Source organism: Cyclopterus lumpus, chromosome 4 (assembly GCF_009769545.1).
Source record: "Cyclopterus lumpus isolate fCycLum1 chromosome 4, fCycLum1.pri, whole genome shotgun sequence".
Taxonomy (NCBI): Eukaryota; Metazoa; Chordata; class Actinopteri; order Perciformes; family Cyclopteridae; genus Cyclopterus; species Cyclopterus lumpus.
In genome coordinates this window covers 2135680-2149844 of record NC_046969.1, presented here as the reverse complement: position 1 = coordinate 2149844, position 14165 = coordinate 2135680, and the positions used below count along the sequence as shown (strand labels likewise).

Genomic DNA, 14165 nt, shown 5'->3' with positions numbered 1-14165 from the left:
GAAAAAAAAGAAAAAGAAAAGCCTCCTGTTGTTTTGTAAATTAGCGTTTTGCTACAAACACTTAACACAGGGCATTTAGTTCATGTGCATAAATGTATATTACAATTCTAATGCCACTGTGATGTCCATATCAAATAAAGTCAAGTCACAAGCAGCACTACTCTGCTTTCACAAGAACTGCAGCCCTCATGGCTAGTGTTAGTTTTTGATTTAACAAATGTGGACATAAGTGGCCATACATACATATATATTATAGTACAGAAGCAATATTCACTAACAACCAACAAATAATTGCATAAATAAAACTTCCCTTTTTTAAATCTGTTTTCAGATCGTTATGTGCTGGTTGGCAGTCGCCATGACAGCGACCAAGGAGGCGGGCCTTCAGCCATCTTGAATCAACTCATTGCTGTGCTGACCGAGCAGACTAAACGTGGATGGGTGCCAGACCGTACCACCGTGTTTTGCTCATGGGGAGGCTCAGCCCTGGGGAACATTGGGTCCTATGAGTGGGGAAAGGTCAGTAAGCAGATCATCTGTTTTATCAAACGCAGCTTATGCTTCAAAGGTTATATAAGGATCACCATAAACATAGAAACACATTTTTATTTTTTCATATGCTACCACTAGGACTTCATAGCAGTTAGCCGGCTAGCAGCCACATCTAAACGTGAAGATAATAGGTGGGTCCTTGCAGCAGCTTGTTCCGACACTGTGAATGGTAAATGAACCTGTACTTGTATAACGCATTTCGAGTCTTCCACCTGCTCAAAGTTTTTTTCACACTACATCATTCACCAATTCACACACTGATGGCAGGAACTAATGTTCCACCTGCTCATCAGGACTAGCTAACCATACATACACCACAGGCACAGCTGTGAGAGCAATTAGGAGTTCAGTGTCTTGCCCATGGACACATCGACATGGGCTAGCGGAGCTGGGGATCGAACTGCCGATCCTCTAAATTAAAAGGAAGACCCCGCTCACCACTGAACCACATTCACCTACATGAATACTGGCTGGATGGAAATTGACTGAACCGTGTACATAATTTTTCAAATGAAAATGGCCACAATTAAGAATCACAAGGAAAAAGAGGAGAGTCAATCAAAACAGTGGGAGTTTATTCTCTATTCTCCCAGAATAATAATAAATAATCTGACTATATCCCACATGAGTCAGTTACAGTCTGCCTGACTTTAAGAATTAGAATAAAAGAACAGAAGAAAGAACTGCGACCAAGGACAATAATGTAATCCTAAAAACTGCAAAAGACTCTTTCTGTGGACTTTAGATAATGATGAGTGTGATGACAACAATTATACAGTTATTATTGGGAGTGTGATGATAATAACCTCTGTGTATGTGTGTGTGTGTTCCCTTTAGGATAACCGTGTTATCCTACAGAGCAGTGCAGTGGCCTACATCAGTCTAAACTCTCCGGTAAGAGGGACGGAGACTCTCCGAGCTACAGCTTCTCCAACACTGCTGCAACTCACTTCAGATATTCAGAGAGTAAGTATTACTGTTGCTCGCTACCACACTACTGACAGCACCACTATAACTCATAAGATTCCTGCAAGTCATCGCAGACGGACAGTGTAAGTAGCAATATGACTAGTAAGAAAAACGTATATTACTGCAAACTTCTCAAGCACCTCTACTACTCCAGCACATCTCAGATATTGAGAGTAACATGCAATATTCAACAATAACTTTGAGTAATTGTGATACTAGGCAGTTTTACATCCGCTTAATGAAAACGTGACAAAAAAAAGAGTAGCTAAACAGAACCCCACAGTCCCTATTGTCTCTAAAACAGATGTCTGTGAGGACGCTAGTAAGCTCATGTCCAACACTGTGTGGTTCAATGTAAAAAAATATATAGTTTTGTAGTTAAACTACATTTGCCTTGTTGCTGTAGCTAAGCTTGCTACATTTTTCTGGATGGTAGCTTCGGTGTCATGAACCTTCATTCAGCAGCTTGCCCAACACTGCTTTTAAGGTTGACCAGCTATTCTCATTTTAGTGGCAAGCATAGACTGCATAAAATATGGACGTAGTCTCAGTGATGTCACCCCTAGGTTTCTGAAGAGCTATTGTGAAGCTCAAATTGAGTGGCCTCGGCCGTCGCCATCTTGGCAGTGACAACATAGCCTAAATCCCGGCTAATCCCCAAATGGGCAAAGAGGTGGATCATTGGTGGAGCTGAGGCAGGGCCCATTTGATGCAGCAGAGGATACAGCTAGCAACAAGCAGCTTTGGTACAGCACCCGCCTGTCACTCAAAGTGGCCAATAACTCAATTATGCTAACTTTAAGCCTTAATATAACTGAAACCAAATCAACTAAAATGAAATTAGCTTTAAAAACCCAAACTTTTTTTTGTACCAGGCTATAAACATGTTTAACGTTTGGCATTTGAACATGGGGGTCTATTGAAATTGACTCACTTTAGGAAGTGGCTTCAAGTGGCCATTTGAGAAAAGGCAGTTTGTTCTCCCTGTTCCAGTCCGGTGTTTGGGCTATTGTCTATCCAAGTGCTTGAGCCGTTCTGAGCCGTGCGTCGGCTCCTCCAGATACTCTAAAAAAAATCAAAAATGTTATGTTCATACGGCTTAATGAGGTGCAAAAACCTTTATGAATCAACATGATAAATCACTGATATGGAGAGAACAGAGGAGGGTACTGGCAGCTTGAGAGATGAATCAGTGCGCAAGAAAGTCACAGTACGCCAAAGACTAAAATTTCTGACCAATAGTACAGTTTATAATATTATGTACCAAAGCAACAACATATTTATGCTTCATGATAGTACGTAGGAAAATGATACTACTCATAATAATAGTTGGGGTGTGGTCAACACAGCTGACTTAGGGGCCTCAGGAAGCAACACTTCAGTGTGCATCTATACCTGTGAGGCTAGACTACTGGACCACTTGGATCCTGGCTAAGTACATTCTTTAAATAAGTTTCTCTGCTAAATGACTGTTGTATTTGCTGTATTAGGTCTACTAGGTTGTTAGTCTGTACTGTCTCATCTGAATTGTTTGGACCTTGCTTTCACTCAAGTAACTGAGAACTGAAGGAAACCTACTAGGGTTAAAGTGTTTGACCTGTATTCCAATTGTTAGGGAATGAACGGCCTTCTCCAAGGCGAGTTTCCTCTGCCGTGAGGTCCGTAAACAAAATCGAGCCGAATTGATGGTTCCAGTTACAATAAAAATGATTTATATAAAAAGGACAGCAAACACAATTACAAATTGAATCACACTAAGAACTACACAAAATATACCCCATGGGACACAGATCCAGTGCCCGCCCCCGGGCAGACCGGCGTAGATCAGTTACCTGCAGTCGGCACAAAGAGATCTCCTGATGTCTCAGCCTTGTAAGCTTAAAGTCAAGAGGCCGGTCGACTATGGGTCAGTGGTTAGCAGGTCCGTCTTTCAATTAGGGGGTTGGCGCTTCAAACCTTGCTCTAGTCGATGTGTCCTTGAGCAAGACACTTAACCCTGAATTGCTCCCTGTAGCTGTGTCTATGGTGTGTCAATGTAACATGATTGTAAGTTGCTTTGGATAAAGGCATCAGCTAAATGAAATGTAATGTCAGGACCCCCTTCATCCTCTAGTAAAGACACAGGAGTCTTTTGTTGGAGTCAAGACTCGGAGGGTAAAGACATAGAGTCTTCGGGGGTGGCTGAGTAAAATATTGCTCTGTGAGTATATCAATTTGTAGATGCTTTAGGCCTCGTACTCATTCACACATATACTGAAATCCCTCCTGTTATCTATCCCACCCGTTAGACACAAACCCACCTTATCCAAGGGGGCCTCTGGAACTGCCAGTCAGCTAACCGCAAGGCAGACTTCATTTGAGGCTTAGCTATCAAGCAATCGCTTGACTTCCTGGCTTGGATCACATCGAACAACACATCTACCCCTGCTGCTGCTTCCTCCTCTGCCTTCTCCTTCAGCCACACACCCAGAATCTCTGGTCAGGGTGGTAGTACAGGTTTTCTCATCTCCCCCAAAGGGAGTTTTTCTCTTTACCCGCTTCCACTTTTTACCCCACTGTCCTTTGAGCTTCATGCCATGAAAGTTAGTCATCCGGTTCAACTACTTGTTCTCCTACGTCCTCCTGGTTCTGCTCTCTTGCTCAGTCCTTCTCCTACTCACAAAGCCGGCAACTACCTTGACTATATTTTGACCAGAAACTGCTCTACATCTAACCTCACTGTAACTCCACTTCATGTCTCTGACCACTTCTTCATCTCTTACTCTCTCACTCTCTGGGACTGATAACCCTCCCACATGAACAGACTCTGTAGCGGTCCGTCGCAACATTCCTCCTCTCTGGCCTCCTCTATTTTATCAGCCCTCCCTTCAACTAACTCTCTCATTCATGCATCCTAACTCTGTCACATACACTCTCCTCTCTACTCTGTCTTCCTCTCTTGATTATCTCTGTCCTCTTAAGACACGACCGGTCCGCAAGTTTTACCCGGCTTTGTGGCTGTCTGACTTTACGCGCCGATAGAGCCACTATGCGAGCCTTGAACAACTCTGTGTTAGCCCTGACCTCAACTGACAGGAGCCTCGGTATGACTCTTGACAGTCAACTCTTCCTGACTGCCAACATTACTGAAACAACACGTCCTGTAGGTACATGCTGCACAACATCAGGAGAATACATCCTCTTCTTACTCAGAAGGCGGCACTACTGTAACTCCCTCCCGGCAGGCCTTCCTGCTAGGGCCATCCGACCTCTGCAGCTCATCCAGAATGCAGCTGCTCAACTGGTCTTCAACCTCCTGAAATTTACCCACACTACTCCGCTTCTTTCACTGGTTACCGGTGGCCGCCCGCATCCGCTTCAAAACATTGGTACTTGCTTACCGTGCTGTGATCAGATCGGGTCCGGTCTACATCCAGCCCGTTCACTTCACTCGTCACTGCGAGCTAATCACTCCACACAATCAAGACTGTTTGCTGTCCTGGCTCCTCATTGGTGGAACGAGCTCCCCATTGACATCAGGACAGCAGAAAGTCTCTACATCTTCCGCCGGAAACCAAAAACACATCTTTTCCGACTATACCTTGAATAAAAACTGATTACCACGTCAATGGCACTTGAATGGTACTTACTGATAGCATTTTTGTAGTTTGGCTTTCTTGAAGACACGTTACTTTCTTGATTGTTGTTGTTCTGAGTTTGTATTCATGGTTGAATGCACTTATTGTAAGTCACTTTGGATAAAAGCATCAGCTAAATGATATGTTATGTAATGTAAAAGAGATAAATATTTAAATAAAATGTTATTAGATAAATATCACTATAATATATCATACGAACAAATTCCTGTTCACACAAATGTTTTTCAACATAGTTTTTGTCAATTGTGCTGCCCCGTAAACACGGATTGACTTCACCTATACCATGCATATTCTACCTCCAAAAATCCTCCTAAATTAGCTCCACTTTGCTCTCTTCAGCTCCTTATTCTCTTCACACTTTGTGCTCTGCTTTCATTCATCTATCTGCACATTCTTGCTCCTTATAACAGATTTACACAATGAGAGAAACATAATCAAAGGAAATGGCGAGACTTTGACTGTTCTTTAAAGTATGTCACATATTCTGTGAGAGGGGGAGGCAACCACTCTCAATATGATCTAAATAAAAATAACTTCACTCTTACCCATCCCACACTTCACTTTCACACACAATCTGCATTGGCTATTCTCCTGATTAAGTAGGCTATAGCAGCTGAATGATTCAGCCTCCCAAACTGTCTCTTTATTTCAACCTGGGGGTGTTTTGAAGATATGTTCAGCCCTCGCAGATATCTTCTTCACAACTTTCACCATCTCTTTTAACTTTGAAAACTTCTCATCGTCACTTTCTCTCATGTCTTTCCTCTGCTTTCACCACTGCCTCCTCATTTGCTTGTTCTTCTTCTTTTTCTCCCTTAAGCACTACATCCCTCTCTTCCCACCTTACTCCTTCTCCTTCTATCACCTCTTAATCCCCTCTTTCATCATCAGCGAGCACTGCACATCTCTCCGCCCTCTCATTTTCCTCATTAAAATCTGCCTCTTTGTCTCTTCAGGTCATGCTGTACAGTATTTTTATGTGTCTTTAGGTTAGTCATCCATCCTCAGTAAAGATTCCTGATCTGTCCAGACACCTAGGCGGGTACAAGAGGTCACGAGGGAACAGATCCCACAGTCCAATGTCCCTTGATCCCCCTGCTAACCCATAAACTAACTAATTAGAAGGAATGACCTGCGACATTCAGCTGTAATGAAGCTCTCAGGCCACAACAAGGAGACACACCATGAAACATTTTAAACAAAATATATTTTGTTGAACACTGGGCAGGTGTCCCCAGTTGGCCTTAACGATCCCCTGCCACCAGGTATCTGGAAAACATGAAAGGTAAAAGTTACTTATTTTGAATGAAATATTATTGAAAATATTTCTTCACAGAAAAAGGAGACAAGTCTGACTGTTCTGCTTCTGCTCTTTCTATCAAATTCATCTATTCTGTTAGCAAGCAGCTCTAATACAGCGTTCTGTAAGCAGAAGAAGAATAGGCAAGAAGAATATAAAATAAATTGAGAGGAGCATGCACTTTAATTGGGTATTGTTCCAGAGATATATGTGTGTCTAGTCTCCATTCGGAGTGTGGGTAGCTTGTAAAAGATACCTCCATTTGAAAACAAATGTTCACCATTGGCAACACATTGTTAGACTGAAAAAAGCTTCATCTGCCCTCCCTCCAAGAAATTGCAATGGACCTGTGCAGTTGTGTGTTTGTGTTCAATAGTACGTGTGTCTTTTTGTGTCTTTTTGTGTGCATTCTACAGGTTTTGTTGGCTACTGTTGTGTATCCCATAGACAATAGGCCTTAAATCAACGTCACATCATTCAATACTGCCTCCTTTGTTGATGGAACAAAATGAATAATTCTGTATGGAACCTTCTTTCATTTATTATGAATTATCTAACTAATTAAATGTAAATAGTCAGTCATGTTTCCAACCCATGGGGCTGCACGGTGGTGTAGTGGCTAGCATTGTCGCCTCACAGCAAGAGGGCCGCGGGTTCAATTCCCGGGCGGAGCGGTCCTTCTGTGTGGAGTTTGCATGTTCTCCCCGTGGCAGCGTGGGTTCTCTCCGGGCTCTCTCCGGGCTCTCTCCGGGCTCTCCGGGCTCTCCGGCTTCCTCCCACAGTCCAAAGACATGCTGCAGGTTAATTGATCTCTAAATTGCCCATAGGTGAGAGTGAATGGTTGTATGTGCCCTCGATGGACTGGCGGCCTGTCCAGGGTGTCCCCTGCCTTCGCCCTATGTCAGCTGGGATAGGCTCCAGTGCCCCCGCGACCCTAATGAGGATAAGCGGTATTGAAAATGGATGGATGGATGTTTCCAACCCTCTAGAAATCACACCTGTGTTGAAAAAGAAAAACTGCCCGGATTATGATTGGGATTACTAACAATGTTTGCCAGTCCATGAAGTGTTACATTGCTGGACTGCATAGGAGGTTTTCTGCTCTGAACTGGCCCCCCGTCATTAGCAGCCACAAGTGATAACGCAGCTAGGTGCATCTTTTTTAGACGGTGTGTTTGGCTAACCGCTAACAGCTAACCATACTACAAGTACACACACTGCTGTAGCCCCTGCCACATAGCCACTGCTAAGCGGACACAGAACTTAATGTATGAAGTGTTCTATACAGCAACATTGAGCTGAGGGAATGCATACAGTGCTGCTTGTTTTTCAGTTTGAAAGAAGTGTGTTTTACAACACCTTAAAGGCCTTTCACAGAGTCACTGCTGGGGTCAGCACACATTGCGACGCGCTGCAACAAATGTTAACAAAGAGGCAGGTGCTTGACGGAGCAAAAAGACGTATTGGCGAAGCGCAAGCTATTGGAAATAATAAAAGGTTCAGTGATGCAGTTGTCGCCTTGTGTGAAAGGCCCTTTAGAGCACATTGGTGTCTCAACTATGGCTTTATCAATTGTGGGTTGTATTCATTCTATCACACAATCCAGCAGTAGTTGTTGTAGACACACCTGGTGAAGATCTGCACTCTACGGTGTGCACCTTTCTAGTTTCACTTGTGGTACTTAGAATAAAAAAAAAAGAAAGCAACAGAATTTTCTAGTTATGTGGATTGTACCTAATTTTCTCTATTCAACTTCAGTCAACGCCTTTTTTTTCATAATAATTGTTCATAATATTTCAGTCTCCCCCAAAAACTGATAACCAAAGTAAAGTAATTTCTTTTTGAAAGGGTGATTAGAGTTTGCTCAGTTGTCATGCCATTGGTATATTTGTCTGGACAGGTGAGCGTGTAAGGGGGCGAAGAGATTGTGACCCTGTCTCTAGGTACATCCCAATTCTCTTATTTGATTGCTCCTCGCTTGACTCTGATATATTTTCATAAAGGCTCTTCAATTCCCTTATTTCTGCTCTGAGGAGCGAGGAGGGATCACTGAGGCAGCATGAGTCTTGGTGCTGGTTCCTTACAGGGGCTGGTCTTGGGGCTGGCTCCTGATTTAAGATGGTTTAAATGTATATCTTAAGTCAGTATCATGAGTGTAAGAATTTAGTGAGATTGTATTGCAAGTGTGTGTGATTATCACATATGTTCTTTTTGTTGGGTAAATTTAGGATGCAACTCTTCCTGTTGCTTCCTCCTATCTTTTTCTTTTTAATAAACAGATTTTGGTATAATTGTGCTTCCTTTTCTTTCTATTCTGTCACAGTTAGAGCTGTCAGAAGTAGAACTAAAGGTCTGGGACCGCTAGGCTGCATATGAATCAATGGAAGGATCAGCCAAAGATTAGCTGATTGTTTTGCTGCTCATGAGTTATCTATGCAATGTGAATTGAAAAGGGCAGTGTCCTCCTGCCTCTGTTTATGGCGTCAGAGCGTTAAAACTTCTCCATTGGTCAAAATACATAATTGACATTCAGTCAAGTCTGAGACACCACTATATCCAATAAACTGGATAATACAATTAATAATATCATGAAATGCCCTTTTGTCTATAGGACCCATGCAGACCTTGAATTTGAATTTACAGATATAAATACTCAGAATTTGATTTACAGATATAAATACCGACAACATTTTTCTAAATCTTTCACACAAAGGCTTTCCAAGAGCACACTAATTATGCATAATTTAAATTGTCCATACAATGTATTTAGATCTTGTTTTCAACACACTTTGTATTCACTGCGGCAATCGATCCACCTGGTACTCAGTGTTAGAGTATAGGCTGACTGGAAACATAATGGCAGATTCTTTCATTTAAATATGACACCATGAAGAAAAGATGACAGTTGCACAGCTTCAGAATCATATCATACATGGTAAACATAAAAAATCATCTACATTTGAGAATATGCAAGGAAATCAAATTTGTTTTCCACATAAAACCAGAAGAAATGAAGCTCACAATGAATCAGAATTAATCCTGACTTCATGGCCTCCATGGTCCAGAAAGTATTTATATGACAGTTTAATATCACAGCGACACAACATAAGCGACAAATGAAAATATGTGTTCGGTGAAGAATGAGCCTTGTCATTACTTGCAGCTGAGACATTTGTCAGATGCAGTGGTATGATGCATTCTTCCAGCAGTAGTTTGTAACTTGCCGTGTAAGACACACCGTTTGTAATAGGTAGAGGCAGATGCAGTCAGAGCCTTCTTGAGATTCATTTCTACTAGATGCTCCCTAAATGAATTAAAGACATATTATAGCCGAATTTGTGAAACCTATGGCTCTGGAATATACATAATTGCTCTTAGCTAGGATTAATCAATGCCTATTCCCTAAGTGCAGTGTTTCTTCTGTGGGCAATCTTCTGTAAGGTTGACTTTTAACCTACTCTGCAACCATTTGATTAAATGCTAGAAATAAAATCACAGAGGATTTATTTGTTGTGATTGGGAGAAAGCATTGTACAGCATGTGGGTAGTAATACATAAGGTAGATGAGAGTTACAACAATGGTAACATCTTTCACTTTATTACTCAGGGATTACTGTGGTGATCCTTTGAACTGACTGGTCACAGACGAGGTTGGAGTCGAAGATCAATTCATCAGAATTCTCTATTAGACATGAATCATGGGAAGAAAACATAAGACCTGTATACCGTCCCGTCACATTGAAGTGGGGGTGGGACATACATGGGTGTTATCTGTATGTCCGTTCATCGATGTTAACCAGCTTCTAATTTTTTTGTTCCTAGAAGTCAGCTATTTACATTCCAAATGTATACTAATAAATTGTGTTGATACTGCTCATAAGCTGCTATAATATTACATACAATGTAATCAATCCTAATACTTTGTAATCCTAACATGTATAGGAGATATAGATATATTTCAATTACCTACATATATTTTTCAGACAAAATCGACACAAAAATCTGCAAGAAAAAAAGATTTGAACCGGAATATTTTGTCTTGAACCTTGAAAAATTGAACAATGTATTAGAAATAAAAATAAGTTAATGAAAAGTGTTGTTGGGTTAAATACAATTTTGATTCAGTGGTTTTAAAATATATATATATATATATATATATATATATATATATATATATATATAATATCAGTCAGACAGTCTATTAGAAATCCTATAGCACCATATTTATTAGGAGAGACATGAAAGAACCCCTTATCTTAGTGTTCCATGTCCAATAAAGGTTTATTTAGGGGGAAAGTGAGAAGATAAGAAACATTGTTTAGTCTGGAAAGTGTGGTTCACGTGGGCTGATGGGCACATAGCAGGATAGAGACGGGTTCCCATAGCAACCACCTGATTTTATTGTTTGAAGTTTGAAATGTGTACAACTTTATATATGGGAAGTGGTGTGTGTGTGTGTGTGTGTGTGTGTGTGTGTGTGTGTGTGTGAGAGAGAGAGAGAGAGAAATGTGGTGAAACATGGTGGGAGGGAGTAAGAAAGACTGTGTCACATTTACAAAGAAACAAATGGTCTAAACTTGACACTTCTGACCTCTTTTAGGCTCCACTTTCACTGCCGGGTCAAATTGACCCGAACACCATCTCTGTAATATAAACCAGCAGGGGGGGTTGCAAATACATGATATTTTTGTATTATTTTTTTTTACGTTGATTACACTAAATAAGTTAAGCAGAAGAAGTTTTATACAGAAAAAGTACTTACAAATATTTTTCCTAGATCTTCAAACTTTGAAACGGGTCAATTTGACCCGGAACATAACCGGACGGTTAAGATCGTTTTTTTTCAGGTTCAGACTTTAGGCAGGGATCTGGCGTGGGGGGCGTGGTTTCAACTACAGGGGTAGTGTGAGTGACAGTTTCTAAATTGAAAATACAATCTCTATCTGTAAAAGTTCACTTTCAGATGATATTGGTGTTGAAAAAAAATATTTTCAAAGGCAATCACATTCACCTTTCGTGTACTTATAGAGGCAAGCTCATGTGGCCTTTGAAATGAATATAAATGAAATCTGACAATCTGAGCATTTTTAGATGAACTTTTATGTCACTTTGATGGTATGTTTATGGTCGTCATCTTTCTTGACCTGCTTTCAGGTCAAGTAAAATTGATTATGAAAGAGAAAAGACAAGCGTCAAACTATTTGGATCCACTCTACCTGTGTCTTTGTCTCCCACTCCATCCATCTCTTTGAGTCTTCAATATAGTCACTCATTTCTGAAATTATTATTATCATCACACACATAATGCAAAGTTGTTTCTGTCATCTAGCTCTTTGTTATTTCTGTGGGCTGCCACCCTCCACTCATTTGATGCGTCATAATGCTGAGGTACACCAAGTGTACAAAATGTCAGGCCCACATATTTTTACGTCGAAATTTGGGAGGAATGATTTTATTTCACGACGGGCATGCAAATAAGATGTTAATAAAGGAGAAACCACTCAAGGAAAACAAAACAAAAATGATTTTACTGGTGAGCTTTAGTACAATGTGTTATTCTCTCGTCATGTGGGCATGAATGGCTTTGTTAATATATTGCCTTTTTTATTCTGAAACCAGAACAAATATTAACTCTAAAATACCCTCCTTCAAGCAAGAACAATCTCAATATACTCACCCAGAAGATTATCTAGTTTTAAGATGTTACGCCCAGTCCAGCAAGCCATTCTGTGTAGCACATGGGATTTTGTAGATTTAGTGGTATTGAGTGGTAAGCCAAGATCTCAAAATGATTTCACTCTCTCCTTATCATACCAGACATAGAAATTAAATATTGATTCCTGTGTGACACCACAGGCTGAAATTATCCATTCTATCTGCACCCTCTCACTCGTTTCCCCTGTCCTCCCATTGCATCCCCCTTCTTCAACACCTCACTCTTCTACTATTCTCTCTTTAAAGGGCTCTACTTTCATTTGAACTGTCTCTGTATCTCTTTCCACCCTCCAACACACTCTTTTAATGCACTGTACCTGGTTGTAAGAGAGGAGAGAGAACAGGTACATGGCCTGACTTTAAATCTTCTCCCCAGCAGATGGAATGATTGTCTATCTCTAAGTATAATCCTACTTTTTAGATTAGACATTACTTTGTGATTTAGGTATTTTACCTATTTTATTTATTAGTGACATTCAAAGACTTTACAGGCCTTTAAAGAAAATACCATAACCTCAGGTCACTACAGTCTTTTAAAACCAGCTGTATAGTTTATACAATCTTAGTCTGATGAAAACAAGGGTGAGAGGTTAAGCTAGAATTCCATCCAAGATAGTAATCTAATATTTATTTTCCCTTTAGCATAGAGAACATAACATTGCAGTCAACGTTTAGAGGGACTCGTTTATATAGTGTGATTAGGGTTCACAAACCAAAGCATGTTCAGTAGGTTTCTGACCATTTTCCCTCAAACATATTCTCCAACTATTGTAAGGAACCATTCAACCATCACTATGCAATAGAGATAATTGATTACTGTTATTCTTTGTTCGATTTTAGATATTCATTCATCCATCCAGTCACCTGGGCCTGGGTCTCAGGGTTAGAAGATGAATTGTAGTAGCCCACACGTCCCTCTCCCAAGCCACATCTTTCACCCCGTCCTCTGGGATCTGATGGGATATAGAGAGAGGGTTTTCCTATTTAGAAACCATTGTGGAATACACTCAGCAGGGGCAGAGAAAACATTGCCACGATTGTCAGTATTTAGAAATGAAGCAACTTGCTGGAAACCAGTAGCATTACTATTTACAGGTTGATTTTTTTTATGTGGCACTGGCATTCCCAAAAATGTTACCCGACACTTTACAAGATGATAGACATTTGTTGGCTTTAGCTAGTACTCAAATACTTAGGAGTCCGCGAGCCACGGAATGGCTGAAGAGCTGGAGGAGGCCGGACAGCGAGCAGTGACACCGGACCCTAGCAGAGAGGCAGTCCCAGTGGCCATGGCAGCGGGACTAGGAGCAATGGTATCATGCATTCGGGCACAGGTTGTGTCGGCTTGTGCTGGGCTGAAGGTGACGTATGCATGAACTTCTCGGCTTCATGGATCTGGTACAGTGTGGAGATTCTCTTTTCAATCTCTGTAATCTTATCAGCCAGACGAAGGCAGCTGACACGGCCGGCTGAAGAGCTCAGTGGAGCCATAGATGGACCTGCTGCTCCTCTGCTTGACTGGAACGTTACGAGTGGAAGCGAATGTTAGCCGCCTAGCGTGTTAGCAGCAAGGCCGTTGCTAACACACGAGAGGTTGCTGCTCACGGGACTTCACGCGGTCGCCGACATCTACTTGAAAGTCACACTTGTCTTTGCATCTCATTCATTGTGTGAAGCCGTTTCTCATCATCAAATAACATACAAATGATTTCCAAGTGCAACCTCGAGCACTTGCGAAAGGTTGACTCAACTTTCTCTCTTTTTTTTTTTTTTACAACCTTAATATTCTTTTTCATATTATTTCCCATACGACTTGTAGCTTTTTAGCCGACCATTCGAGACGATGCAGCCCAAAAAACTGATTGTGACTAGCACAGACTTTAACAGGAAGTGAACTCCATCCTGTTCAGTAGTCAGTGATGTTGTGCATTGGCACATCATCCAGAGATCTAAAAGCATTTGAGCCATATTGGCTATGAATGCTATAAGGT

The 14165-nt window shown here is 41.1% G+C and overlaps 1 protein-coding gene across 1 annotated transcript in view; it reads left to right on the top strand.

Moving 5' to 3' along the window:
• Window positions 1-14165, top strand: part of LOC117729327 (inactive N-acetylated-alpha-linked acidic dipeptidase-like protein 2) — a 256016-nt gene that overhangs the window by 139423 nt on the left and 102428 nt on the right. Inside the window, 2 exon segments of the mRNA XM_034530303.1 lie at window positions 332-519; window positions 1390-1518. Coding sequence (XP_034386194.1) covers window positions 332-519; window positions 1390-1518 — 317 coding nt within the window.